The sequence below is a fragment of the Protopterus annectens genome, chromosome 1.part2, assembly GCF_019279795.1.
Source record: "Protopterus annectens isolate FY-2018-M chromosome 1.part2, PAN1.0, whole genome shotgun sequence".
Taxonomy (NCBI): domain Eukaryota; kingdom Metazoa; phylum Chordata; order Ceratodontiformes; family Protopteridae; genus Protopterus; species Protopterus annectens.
Window position 1 is genome coordinate 926,682,122 of NC_056727.1, and position 15,441 is coordinate 926,697,562.

Below are 15,441 nucleotides of genomic sequence, written 5' to 3' on the forward strand. Positions count from 1 at the left end.
AGCAGGTCATCATTCATTTGACACACCCCTCCCAGACAAGTACAGGCATGATTGTATGCATTGCATCTCTATCCACTGTTACAGCAGCCAATTTGCATACTGTTTGCACCCCTGTTTGACAAGCATTGGACATGACTACCCACACATGCAGCACTTCACCAGACCATAATGTACCCTGTGGAAATTGTACAAATGTGCACATTAAGTTGCTTACAGTAATTAAAAGCAAAGCAAGTTGGTAAATAGTCTTGCATTCAACCCATGATATGCTATAACATACTTCCAAAGTTAAATTATTGTAAACTAATGAGTTCATTCAACCTGTATTTAACAATACACACTGACAGGCATCATAAAAATAGCTATTTCTGGATTTGATCTGTATATTTGTATAGTATATACAAGAACAGTGAGTTACAAATGTCAAATTTGTCATGTAATTGTTACAGACCACAAACAATATACATTTTTTCCATGGTCCCATGGGGGTATTCATCTTCCCTGTCTCTTACACAGTACAGACAGTTTGTATTCATGTGTAATATGTCAGAATAGTTCCTGTGGAGTGCTCAAAATTGAGAGGTATTCTTGTGGCCTTTGACCAGGAATGTCTGATCCTATGAATGGCTAGTCTATTAAGGGTTGGTTTCCAAACAGTTGTGAGGGATAGGGGAGACATTCCCCCACAAACTGTGCTGGTGCCCATGATTTTTGATATTCCCTCAGACATTTTCTCTACGTTTAGAAGATGGTAAATTTGTATCGCCCATTTTGGAACTTCTGAATCTGAAGCTGTAAAATTCAAACGGGTGGAATAAATTTGTGCACTTTTACGACCTTTCACTGACAGGTGTCACTCGGTCATAGTGATGTCTCTGAAGGAGGTTCAGAATGCTACCATTTACTGGTGGTTTGTTTTTGTCATAGTCAGACTAAAGTAGTGTCAACTACTTTCTGCATGTGTGTAGTAGGTAGGTGGCACAACATGTATTCCCTTACTCCCATGAATGCTGTATTCTGAAAGGCAACCATTTTTAAATATTTATGAACTGTGTTGTGATGTCTGTACTTTACATATGTCAGTGTAGCCTTATGTTACAGTATGAATTCTTAGACAAACACAGTATAACAGCATCAGTATAAATGTTTATGTTGCTATTTTAAATGTACAGTAAAGATTGTTGCATCAGTGGCAGGACACCTTATACCATTCATAGGTTCATAGCAGGTTACTAGGCTATTGGCCCTAGAGCCATTATAAGCCTAGCCATATTATAACCTTGTTCCCTTATTGACCATGTTGTATGGTCTATATTTGCAGTGCTAGTCTGTGATCATCACTGACTGCCATTATCCAAGAAAGACATAGGTGACACCCCTTACGGTCTCCCATCTAGTTGTTTAAGTTGCATTTAAATATGGTCATTGAGGATCTCTGTTTTACATGAATTGGAAGTTTGTTCCAGAGGAGTGGCAGTCTCTGGGAGACGCATCTGTCTCTCCAGCATGTCCTAATGTCGTAGCTAGGTTAAGATCACTAGAATGAGTGAAACTTTTCCCATTTGACTTGTGGATGTGCAACATTTCCGTTAGGGTAGGGGTCCTAGACTGCTCTGTAGGCCAGGCACATGTTGCCCGTCAGAAGCCTATAAGATACAGAGTACAGTGACCGGGCCTTCATTCTGTCCATATAGGTCATGTGTTGAAGTCCCTGAATTTTCTTGGTGAGAACCCTCTTTGGTCTCTCCACTGCTGCAGGTGTCTGATGAGGTACATACAAAAGGGAGCTTTGTACTATATTAGTGCTCTGGTGAGGGATGAGTACAGGGGAGTTATAACATCCTTGGCACTGGATGTAATACCCTTACTTATGAGATGTGCAACATAGAAGACCTTTCTTACCACTGTGGACACATGGCAATCGAAGTTAATGTTGCTATCAACCTGTGTTCTCAAATCCCTCACCACAGGGTTTGAGCTAAGGGAGGTACTGTTAATATTGTAATTTGCAGGGACTTCCCCTTTGCCAAAAGGGGTGATAACGCATTTGTTTTGCATTTAGTTTAAGTTTGTGGCTTTGGCACCAGTCATTTGTCTGTGTAAGCCCTTTTTGTAGTATGTCAACTTCATTGGGGACCTCAATGACTGCACTCAGTTTGCAGTCATTGGTGAACTTGGTAAGCCACAGGTCATCTGTTTTCACCTGGGTTTCTGAGAAATAGATTCCAAACCATAGGGGCCCCAGCACAGCTCCTTGTGGTACACCACTGGTAACTGGTCTGCTGGTAGAGGTGGAGTCCCCAACTTTGTATGCGTTTTGTCAGCCAGTTGGCATCCCATCTAGTGACATAGTGGTTAATTCTCAGCTGGGTAAGTTTCTCAATGATGTCTGAGTGACAGATTGTGTCAAAAGCCTTGGCTAAGTTAAGATAGGGAGTATGTACTGGTTTGCCTTCATCCAGGGCTTTGGTGACATTCTTGGTCTACCACGTTAAATAATCATGATCTACCCTTAAAGCCAAATTGGGTCGGGTCAAGAGTTTAAAGCTCACCTAAGTCTTTGTTGATGAGGTCCATGATGATTCTGTCCATGGCCTTGCAGATGAGGCTGGTTAGGTTTATGAGTCTATAGTTCCCAGGGTCAGTTGATGAACCTCCTTTGTACAAGGGAGTTACAGTTGTTGTTTCCCACTCTGCTGAGACAAAGCCAGTACTTAGATTGTGGTTGAAGAAAGTGCAAGTGGTTCTGTTAGGTCCTGTTTTAGACCATTTAGTAGGCAGCCTGGGATGTTATCCGGTCCCACAGAGGCTGTGTTTTTGGCCACATGGTTATTTCCTGCTCTTTGGAGATGCTAGGTAGAAGACTGGTGACAAGGTATGTTTTGGAGTATTGTTCTAAAATGGCATCACCATTTAGTAAAGTCTGTCTTTTTTACTCCCAATGTTTACAGCTTGGCATTACATGCCAGGTGGAAATTCAAATCAGCAATAAGTGGCTTTCAAAAGTGTGATCATAAACGTGAGATATGTGTACTAAGGTTAAGATTGTAGTATATCAGAGAATTCCCTTTGGTTTGAGTATTGATCTTGGAGTTAGAAAGTAAAAGTAGCAGAGTATGAAGAATGAGTGGGTGGTGCTTCAAACCCCTTTTAAAACGCTCTAGATGTGCTGCTGCAAGTTTTGAGTTGCTGTGTGTTTATCCAAGTACTCTTAGTTTTGTGATGATAGTTTCCTGCGCTAATCACTTCTCGGTTGAATTTCTGATATGGAGCCTTCAGCTTTTGTTTTCATAGTGCTTGCTGAGGAAATGCATTTCTACCTGGTAGCATCACAGGGGAAAACAAGTGTTATTCAGTACTGGCCTTCATTTCCATTACGTTCCTGCTCCAAAGCATTTGTGTCTGTCAACTACATTTCCTGGGTCATAACTTTTCACTGCTGCTGTTGAAGATATTGCAGAAGATACAGAATGAAAGGTTCCAAGAGAAGCTGTCAAGAAACTGTTAGCTGCTCAACAAAATTCAACAGTGAAAACTTAAGCGACTGTATGATTATGCGTCTGTGAGAGGTCCACAGTGGTGGCAGCAGACATTTGCTTCTCTGCAGGTGAATATGCTCTGTCATGTTCCCTAACTTTTTAGTAATGTGCGTATGTGCAATACCTATATTTTGTAGCTCAGTGTTCACCATTTCCTTTATTCTGCTGTAATTTTTTAAAGAAGTTTTTGGACTTGTGCCATATATCCAGTAAGAAAAACAGAGGTTCTCTCTGGTCTTTTAGATGGATTATTGCTGCTTGTGCTGTTATTTTTTTTTAACTGCAGACATTCTTGCCAGTTACTGTCGCATTCATATCAAAATATTAGTCACATGATTAACATAAAAAGTGTTTCTTGAATAATAGTGTAGTGTACAGTGCAGCCTGCTGTAAATGCCATCCTGTAATACCAAAATGCCATTCAAGCATGAATGTACACAGTTTTATTTTGCAGCGTTTTCCCATATATGTTGTCTACCTTAGTCACAGACATTTCTAGAATCACAGGCATTACAAGACAACCAAGTCATGTGAACATTTGCACCTTGCCAGTAACTGCCATTAGGCTGTATCCCCCTTTCTCTAGGAAGGCTAGACCATGAAAGCTCAGGGTGAATTTATGGAACCCTATCCAATCATCAAAGTCCCATTTTAAGTATGATAATATATCACACCTATTAATCTACAAGAGTAGTTGATTTCATGGGTGTTTTTTTGGGTGATGAACCTGTCTCTCCATGGCATTTTATTTGTCTGCTATTGAAGATTTAGGTCCGTGGTTCTGGTATTTCTGAAAATTTTGACTTGTGGAGATACAAGACATTGAGGATCACTGGGCCTCTAATGACATGGATATGCAAGGCATAAATCTTCCCTCAGGAATCTATAAGATACCAAATAAAAGGACAGCACCTCCAGTTTTTGTTAATAGATCAGGACCGTTATAACATGAGTCTCTGAGGTCTCTGTAGTTTTATATATTTAGAGAGGTACATCCTGAATGGGGTGTTATGTATCAGTACAGCATATAAGGGCAGAATGAACTGTTTAGATCTGGATGATATTCTTTTGATTATTAGCTGTTTTAAACAGAAGGATTTCTTGACTAAGGTTGTCACATGACTGAAAGAGAGGGAATTAAAACCAGTGTACCAAAGTCCCTAAAACACTTTTATTTTGAAGTGGGGCATCATCTTTGCTGCTTGCTGAAGAGAGGGGGTTGTCTACCTAATACAGCACTATTGCATTTTTTAACATTTAGTTTCAGCCTCTTTGCAGTACTCCAGGGAAGTTCTTGCTGGAGTGTTTGGATGGCAAAGGGGGGCTTAAAAATAACTCTACAGTCATCTGTAAACTTAGTTAGCTGGACATTTTGATTTCTGGTCTGGAGATCAGAAAAGCAGATGTCATAAGGAGAGATCCCCATCCTAGAAGGACACGAAGATGGCTTGTTTTAGAATTTCCCATTATATTTCTTTCTGGTTGGGATTTGCCAACGCAATATGTTTATCTGACTGGGCACTCGAACTCCCTCATCAAGCTGCTTGCTGAGTCAGCATTGTGGTTGATACTGCCATAAGTAAATTCTGAGACCTCTTCCTAGGATTTGTTGAGGTTAGTATGTATAAAATCCTTGAATTCTGACATGTTTGATGCAGGAGCAGAAAAAGTCATTTGCTTATGGCTCAACTTAATTGTGGAGGGAGGTACCAGGGAGATATCTGGGGAATAATGCATAAAGTGGCTATATTTGTATAGATTGTTTCAATATTATATTCTGTGATCTAGTGGGCTTGTTAACTATCTGGTCCAGAGTATTTTTGCTAATTAAATCTTGAAACTTCATGCATATTGTTACATTAGAGGCACAGTTGCTCCAGTTAATTGAGGGTCTCCCAAGATAATAGAATTTTTGATAACAGAGATTTCATCAAGTACAATTTAAAATCTTTACTTGATTTTAGGTGGCAGTGGAGGATGTCCTTTAACAGGCTATAAACTGGTGGTAGTTCCTGTTTGGATGACTTAGAGTTTAATTACTTCAGTTTGTGGGTCCCCAGGAATCATTTTTGATGTGATGTGATACTCCGTTATGGAGTCACCGCTACAGTTGCCATTAGGCCTGAAGACATAAGTGCAAAACACGTGTAAATGTAGTGCTTTCCTTACATTTGCACAAAGTCTGTGCAACAACACAAATATGAATGTGTTCCAGATGCAGAATGGCATCAAGGTTGGGCAAATTGTTCTAGAAATTTTTGGCACTGAGCAGAGCCACTTGAATGTCATCCAATATTGGGTTTGATATGTTTGTCACATTGGAAAGCACATACAGAGCTCTGCCTAAAAGACACTGTTGGGACAGCAAAGGCATTAGCCAGTTTGCAGAAACATTGGAATGAAAGGTGCACACCATCCTTTGGAAAGTAAGTTGTACTGATGCACATCTTGTTCCAGCGCTGACGCATACTGGATCCCCCTAGAATGGCACTAAGTATTTAACCAGTTGCTGAAGCCAATTATCTTTTCTTTGTACCTAGCCATCCTTCTTGGAGAAGGAAGGATTCTTCTCAGGACTAATGTCTTACCTGTACTTCTGTTATGCATGGAGAGTTCCAACATGTCTCTCTCCATGCCGCTCAAGGTTCTCCTTCCCAAGCCATTCACTCCCGCATTAGCTACTACCAATGTCATGCCCATATTTCTTAGGTGAAGGGGTCTTTACAGCCCTTGAGATGTTGGAGATACTAGCAGTTGAAAAACAACTCAGTGTAACCGTAACCCTGTCTTTGTTCTGCTCAGTGATTGGAGATTCCATGTGCCTAATTGTAGAGTCAGAAATCACTAAAACATTATGATTTTTGCAGTGGTTTAGTGTAGGAGATTTATGAGCAATTACATGGTTACATCCAGATTTTGTGTGGGAGAGGGTCAAATGAATAATTATAACAGGCAAAAAATGACTTTGCTTGGTGCTATAAATCACACTAAGCATCAAACCAAAAGAAAGAACGAGAGAAAAAACAAGGAAAGCTCTGTAATGCTGTGTCACTAATCTGTACTTTGAGTTGGTGTGTATCAATTTATAAGTAGAAGAAGACTTCTTATTCTTTTACTTCTGTTACCTCCTAAACAAATATGTCTGTGGTCTGGCAACTGTGATTTTCCCATTGTTGCTGTAGACTTTGGAGAGCTGCAGAGAGCTTACATATAGCACTTTAACTTTACTTACTAATCCTGGACTTTCTTTCTAAAGGTCTCCCAACATTGCCACTTCTTACTGTACCATATATGTTTCATATCTTTCATTAGTAGTGATTCTGGTCTCTTGATATTTTGTATTACGTCTGTAACATCGTTTGTTTGTAGGTTTTCCTCATTTGCACTTTTTTTTATAATGGCCTTTTTTTCCAGCAAGCTTTATTGCAGCTACTAAGTCCCTTTCTCACTGTTAACATGCCAATTTTGATGGAATTCCTCAAGAAATATGTTATCACTATTATCCTTCTACCTATCCATAATTGATCGTATAGTTTTTGCATAATACACTGCAATGAAAAAGTATTTGCACCCTTCCTGATTTCTTATTTTTTTTGCATGTTTGTCACACTTAAATGTTTCACATCATCAAGCAAATTTAAATAGTAGACAAATATTAGACAAAGATAACCCAAGTAAACACAAAATGCAGTTTTTAACTGATGATTTTATTTATTAAGGATAAAAAAACTATCCAAACCTCTACATGGCCCTATGTGAAAAAGTAATTGCCCCCCCTTGTTAAATCGTGAAGTAACTGTGGTTAATCACATTTTTGGGAAAGCTGAGTTCACTTTCACTAGCTACACCTAGGCCTGATTACTGCCAAACCTGTTGAATCAAGAGATCACTTAAATATAACCTGTCAGACAAATTGAAGTAGGCCAAAATATCACAAAAAGGAATACATCATGCTGCAATCTAAAGAAATTCCGGAACAGATGAGAAAGTAATTGACATCTGTCAGTCTGGAAAAGGCTACAAAGCCATTTTGCAAGCTTTGGGACTCCAGCGAACCACAGTGAGAGCCATTACCCACAAATGGAGAAAACATGGAACAGTGGTGAACCTGGCTGGCCTACAAAAATTACCTCAAGAGTGCAGAGACGACTCATCCAAGAGGTCACAAAAGGACCCAGAACAACATCTAAAGAACTGCAGGCCTCCACTAAGATCAGTGTTGATGACTCAACCATAAGAAAGAGACTGGGCAAAAATGGCATGCATGGCAGAGTTCCAAGGCAAAAACCACTGTTCACCCAAAAGAACATAAAGGCTCATCTCACTTTTGCCAAAAAACATTTTGATGATCCCCAAGACTTTTGGGAAAATATTCTGTGGACTGCCGAAACAAAAGCTGAACTTTTTGGGAGGTGTGCGTCCCGTTACATTTGGTGTAAAATTAACACAGTATTTCAGAAAAAGAACATCATGCTAACTATCAAACATGGTCATGATAGTGTGATGGTCTGGGGCTGCTTTGCTGCTTCTGGACCTGGACGATTTGCTGTGATTGACTGAACCATAAATTCTGCTCTCTACCAAAAAATCCTGAAGGAGAATGTCCGGCCATCAGTTCGTGACCTCAAGCTGAAGCACACTTGGGTTCTGCAGCAGGACAATGATCCAAAACACAACAGCAAGTCCACATCTGAATGGCTTAAAAAAAAAAACAAAATGAAGGTTTTGAGGGTGGCCTAGTCAAAGTCCGGACTTGAATCCAATTGAGATGCTGTGGCATGACCTTAAAAATGTGGTTCATGCTTGGAAACCCTCCAATATGGCTGACTTTTCTGCAAAGAAGAGTGGGCCAAAATTCCTCAACAGCGATGTGAAAGACCCGTTGTTAGTTATCGCAAATGCTTGATTGCAGTTGTTGCTGCTAAGGGGGTGGCACCACCAGTTATTAGGTTTAGGGGGCAATTACTTTTTCACATAGGGCCATGTAGGTTTGGATAGCTTGTTTTCCCTTAATAAATAAAATCATCCATTAAAAACTGCATTTTGTGTTTACTTGGGTTATCTTTGTCTAATATTTACATTTGTTTGATGAAACATTTAAGTGCGACAAACATGCAAAAAAATAAGAAATCAGGAAGGGGGCAAATACTTTTTCATTGCTTGTATACCTGTAAATCTTCTAACTGACCAAAACACAGGGAGCCTGTCCTCAAGCATTCCAGACTCAAAGCAGCAGCACCAACAACTGTCAAGAGAATTATGGGACATCTTATTCAACCTACTTTGAGTATAAAAATACTTATACAAACATTTCCAGGAAAAGATCTGAAAACTTCTCACTTTGACTCCATTTAAACCCATAAATATCTCCTGCTACTGGTTTGTTGAGTAATGGACATTCAACATTTTCTCCCATGTGTGCTCAAATCTAAGCCTTGACTGCCTTTTCATATCTATCACCTGTATAGTCGTGAGATTAATCTTTTGCTTTTCAGTGCTAATTTTTTTCACATCTTTCTGATATACCTCCCCCTCATTGTGGCAATTAATCTAATTTGCCTTTGTGTAAATATTTCTTATACCAGCATTAGCCATATAGTGTTTCATTCCTTTCTTCAGTGTTACAAAAAAAAAAAAAAAAGAAGCTTCTGCGAGATATTCCAGTAACCCGGGAATTTCATTAAAATGTCTGATTAATGCTGCAGCTGACATGTACATATATAATCCCTGATAACATTTCTAGGATGGTATTTACCAGAGCAAAAGAAACATGTTTAAGCTTCTGAGAGTGATTGCATTCATGAGGGTAGGGACGAGACATATTTGTTGTTATATAAAGCTATTTTACTGGTCTGTGTATTTTTCTATTATCTTTGCTAATATTCATAGCATATAGTTAAAACTATATGAATGTACATGCTAAATGTGTAAGCCAGAGTGATTTTAGCTCACTTATGGAAAAAAGATCCATGTGAAGCAGTGTCTATCCCTAACCTTATTTAAGCGTAACCTTATCCAATGGAAGGGAAGAGAAATTGTAGGTTCACCCTAGGTCTGGCCCCCATGTCTCAGATAGAGGCAAACAGTAATGCCCAAACTAACATACTCCCCCTACATAACTTCTAGACACATCCTAACTGACATACTCCATCCTAATAAGTGCCTGTGATACATGGACACAAATGGGTTGGGTTGCACAGCTAGGCTTATAAAGGCCCTGGTGGTCATTGGTCTTGTGTATACCTATGAACCAGTGGTGCACCTTACTGCATTTTTATAACATTAAATTCATCAGTGGATAAATAGCATATATGTTTCTTACGGAATTTATCAGAAATATTCAGTGATGTACTTCACTTGTATTATTGCCATTGTCGGTGTAAGACCACCTTTAGCCAGCATCTTTCAATAGCTACAGGCAGCATAATAAAATCCTGTGTATTGTGAAGTAACTGTGTACCAGCTCAAAGCAGTTGCTGGGGTTTGTGATGAGGGACATCGCCATGAGTTTCTTGCGTTATCCTTAAGCTTTGTCAATTTGCCTGACTTACCGAGCTTGTTTTGACTGACTTTACTCTAAAAGGTTACATTTTCAGCCTTCTTAACTTTGTGTTCTGGTGGCAGAATAAGTCAGAGTGCCTTATTATAGGTTAACCTTTGTAGCTTTCAATGGTCTGGTGGAAGGGTAAATCAGTGCTTATAGACAAGTTGATGCTCTTAACCTTCTATGATCATGTGGGGGATAAATCACAGACTCAGTGTAGGTTACCATTGTAGTTCCTTAGAGAGAATGGCCTCCTGAGACTCATGTTAAAAATACACTCCTGTCTTTAGAACCCATAATTTATGGTTGAGTCCCTTCCTCCTATTTAAGTCTTGCTGTTGTGTGACCATCACTTTTTTTGTACTAGACGTTCTTTCTAGCAAATGTCATCTTTTGATGAAAGAATGTGTCCATTTTATGAGTTGAAGTCTTAAGTGGTGCTCTGTAGAGTATAGTTCTTCTCAAGGACCAGCCTTTGTTGCTTCCAGCAATGGCATCTGTAAATAAAAAGATGCTGTCTGAAATTTCCTTAAATAAATTAGCATTCTAGTCTCCTTCAAGGGAACAGAATGGAAGTAAACATTTATTCCAGCCACTGGCTTGTACTGGCAACTTCAGTAATCAGACAGACATGTTTGTCTTTTATCAATGCTTCTTTTATACGTGCAGGTTTCATCTCAGGGTCTGGGTACCCATGTGTCTCACTTCACACTGTTGCACCCATAATGCCATCAGCATCAGGCTAGTATCCCATATAAACATACCACCAGAGGAAATGGGTGCCATATTTGGCCTAGGAACCTGGGGGGGGGGGTCTACTTCTGAACCCTACTCCTTGCTAGACTTGTGCATCCATTGCATCTAGGCAGGTTGTTAAGTATGGACATGCTCACATGTGCCAACGTTAAGCATAAGCGGAGACCAGTTGAAATGGCTTTAAGACTTTAGTAGCGCAGTCTGCTTGTCTTTGCCAGGGCATATTGCTAATGCAGTATGTTCAATTCTCTTCTGCTATGATAACGATGCTGAGATGACCTACAGTCAGTAATAGCCTACCTTTCAGCTAGGCATCCATTGCCAAGGATGCCTATATTGCACTTCAGGAATAATCTGTTTTGTCTGACTTGGCTTGCATGAGTGTCTTGTTTTGATTATTTCCTTGCATTCTTTTTGACGTATTTCAGACATTTTTTCAAAGTAAGTTAGTATTTACGTAGAAGAACGGAACATATCCAAAATTTTTAAAGCACATACAAAGCAGGTCTTTACTTAATGCTGGAATGTTAAAACAAGAAAATTACTGTATAATTTGAACTCCATTCAGATGTTCTTACAGTGATCTCTGCAGATGTTAAAGTATTTCCATATTAGTACTTTGACATACTCGACTTAGTTTTCTGAACTAGCACTAACTTCCAGGATAATGCTGGCATGATAACTTACACATTATTTCTACTTGCCTAGGAGAAATGTGCAATTTTTATTGTTGGAATCCCAAAAGATGCCACAGAGGATGCCATGGACGGTCATTTTAGGTAACTTTCTTTTAACTTAATCACAAAAAATAAGATTTTCCTGTGCATGCTTCATACATACTGCATGTTTTAGCATTAGCTATCAAATTGTGAGGCTGATTTCATTCTTTATGCTTAACAAAGTGGTAGTGTTTGCAAAGTTTGTAGTTAAGTGCACTTTTTTCTCAATTTTTTTATTTTTGAAATAGAGTTGAATAAATTCCATAGTATTTGTATATAACATCTTAAATAACTATGTACACTATTTACATCAGCCTGAGAGTATAACAGAGCTCGATATATACAATGACTTCATAGGTATAACAATCCAGTTATCAGAGTGTATCTGTTCAGTTTTTGTAAAGTGTCAATCAATGATAAGACTTTTTTTTCCATGGATTGTTAATAAATGGCTTAGGATGAATCCTTAATTCTTTAATTTTAATTTCCAACAATGCTGTGGTCTTCAGTAGGCTGTAGAAGTCTTCCAAAGTTTGATTGTGTGTGTATTCCATCTTCTTCTTATACACTTCCTTGAGATTGCAAGTATTGTTCATACTAGGTAGATATTTGACTCATTCAAATGAGGACCTTCGTACACATTTAATAATACTAGAGCTTTAGATAAGTTAAACGATTCATTAAATAAAGCTTGTAAAAAGTTTTTAATACCATTCCAAAATGGCTTAATTTTAACACAGTCGAAAAAATTGTGATTCCAATCTGCATTGTGTATTTGCTCACACCTCCAACATATTCCCTTTGTGGAAGAATTCATTTTAGTAATTTTGTCTGGAGTTAAGAATGCTCTGTGCAAGCATTTCCAATTAAAACCTTTCCAGTATTGTGCAAAGGATGCATGTTTCATTGATAATAAAATATTTGATTTAATTTCTTCAGTTAGCTGTAATGAGTGTCCTTTTGTTATATAATTCCAATATGAGGATTTGGGTGGTGTTTTATAATTTATCAATGTTTTGTAAAATTTCGAAATAATATTTCCCATGTCATAATCATTATATATGATTTCATAAGTTTAGGTATTTCTTTAAATGAAGAATTACTAATTATTCTGCATAAATCTTGCAAATACATCAGAATACTTTGCTTAGTTAGCCAGTCTTGTGGACTTTTGTATGTTGTTTCTGTTGTTTGCATATCCAAAACTTTTAGTTCTTTGATACATTGAAACCAACAAACAAATCCTTTCTGTTCCCAGGAATTAATTATTTCTCTGTATATTAGGATAGCTCATTGTAACTATGAATGGTGTTAAAAGATCAAACAAGATTTTTAACAAACCAGATTTTTAAATCTGTATTTGCATTAATAATTTTCTTAAATGAATCAATGTAATAATTCATCATACAAGTTTTAGTGAGCTTAGTTATGTTATATTGCATACTAATACATATGTGCATGGCAAATTGTTTTTATCTGTTTGAAATTGTTTTTGTAAATCAAATTCATTTATTGATATTACAGTTAGTATTTTTCCAATTTGCAGAATAATTTGGACTTATCCAATCTGAGATTGTTTAAGATATTGATGCTTTTATATATGTTTCTATATCAGGAAAGTTTAATCCTCCCTAGTTCCATGGTCTGATATGATGCACTAAAGCTATTTTGTTTCTTTCGGGAAACTATAAAAAAATGTTATTAGGCATGAGTTTATTTCTTTGAGTATATTCCTTTCTGGTAACATTTGTATTGCCAATCGTGGGTAGTAAAACCATTTTTATTAACTGTAGTCTATCTTCAAATGTTAATATTATTTTGTTCCACTTTTCCACAGAGATTTTAATTGTATTGACGATATTATTGTAGATTTTGAGACTAATTCATTATGATCCTTACATAGCTCAGTTCCTAGAAATTTTAAGGAAGATCCTTGTTTCCCTATAATGTGATTACCCTTCATCTGCAATTCTTTTTTTATTTAAAAATAAAAATTTTGATTTTGAATTATTGAAATGGAGTCCTGAAGACCTGTAAAATGTGTCAATTAAAATATCTAATTCTTCTAATGTCTCTTTTGTATTGGATAATGTTAATAATATGTCATCAGCAAAGAGCATTACTTTAGAAATGTATTGTTCATAAACATCTACTCCTTTGATGTTTGTATTGTTACGTATTGAATCTGCCAATATTTCAATAGCCAAAGCAAATAGAAATGGTGACATGGGACATCCTTGTTTAGTACAATTTGTTATATGTATAGATTCAGAGGTGAAAGGACCTAGTTTAACATATGCCAAATTATTTGTGTGTGTGTATGTATATATATATATATATATATATATATATATATGTGTGTGTGTGTATATATATATATATATATATATATATATATATATATATATATATATATATATATATATATATATATTCTTTAGTAGATGAGCAGAGGAAGGAGGAAATTCAAATAACACCAGAATTTTGAATAAATAGTCCAAATTTAGGGAATTAAAGGCTTTCTCTATATCTAAGCAAGTTGAGTGTTTATTTTCTTTATTAATATAATCTATAAGAGAAAATATTTTTTTAATATTGTCGTGTGAGTCTATGATATATAACTCAAGTTTGATCATTATTTATTGTTTTGAAGAGTGGTATTTTCATTCTTTTAATATCGTCATAAATATCTTATAGTCATTTAATAATGATGTAGGCCTATATGAGGTACAGAGGTTTGGGGATTTGTTTTCCTTTAGGATTGGTGTGATTAAGGAATATCTCCAAGAGGGTGGTATTAAAGTTAGTGACTGAATTTCTAATAGTGTTTTATGGAAGAGGGATCGTATCTTTGAAGGAAAAAGTTTTTATGTATTTTCATAATTATGCCATCTGTACCTGGAGCTTTATTATTTTTACCCTCTTTTATTGTATCTGTAATTTCTTTGTAGGATATGGGTGCTTGCAGATCTAGTTTTAATTTTTCTGGTCTTTTTTTTTTTTTTTATATTGGAACATTTTTCATCTAGATTTAATTGATTGATATGTATATTTTCTTTTTGGAAATGTTCCATAGAGTGATTAATGTAGGCATCAAAAATGTCACCTATATCCGAGACATTTTTCACTTTCTTTTCATGGAAGATACTTTTAATGTTATTAGCTTTTGATTGTATTTTGATTCTTGTGCCTAAATTATGTAGATATTTGGAGAAGTGGCCAAGGTATTCATTTGTAGTTTTTCTAAAGCTAAACCAGTTTTGTGCATTAGAATTTCATTGTATTTATTGTTTAATACTTCTATTTCTTTTTCATCTCCAAATGATTTTGATTTTTTTCAGCTTTTACTAACAAATTTAGATTGTAGATCTAATAATTCAGTGTCCCATTCTCTGATTTTTTAATACCAAGTTAGGGTTTTACCATATATGTAAGCTTTTAATGAGTCCCATATCATTATTTTATTTATCTCTGTGTAAATATCTAAGAACTGTAATTCAGATAATAACCAGGGTTTGAACTCTTTAATTTCAGTTATATATGCTGGAATTCTGGAGTTAAAGATTAATGTTTTTTTATCCATTTTGAAGTTTTAGTATCAGTGAATTGTGGTGTGAAAAGGGGCAGGGAGTGCAAGTCATGCGCAGCAAATATTTTATCTAGTCTAGTTTGGGTACCAAATCTGTGATCTTGATGGGAAAACAACAAAGATTTATGTTTTTTAAATTTGAAAGCGTCTACAAGATGAAATTATTCTACCCACTTGTTTAAAGCTTATGATATAGCAGATGTATGCAGTGGTCTTTTATTTGTAGTTTCAGAAATATCAAATATACAGTTAAAATCTCCTAATGTTAAGTTGCCTTTATAATTAGTGAAAATC

The 15,441-nt window shown here is 36.6% G+C and overlaps 1 protein-coding gene across 1 annotated transcript in view; it reads left to right on the forward strand.

Moving 5' to 3' along the window:
- LOC122792423 (CSC1-like protein 1) overlaps positions 1 to 15,441 on the forward strand; it is a 740,103-nt gene that overhangs the window by 139,466 nt on the left and 585,196 nt on the right. Inside the window, exon 3 of the mRNA XM_044060212.1 lies at positions 11,548 to 11,618. Coding sequence (XP_043916147.1) covers positions 11,548 to 11,618 — 71 coding nt within the window. The remainder of the gene's footprint in view (positions 1 to 11,547; positions 11,619 to 15,441) is intronic.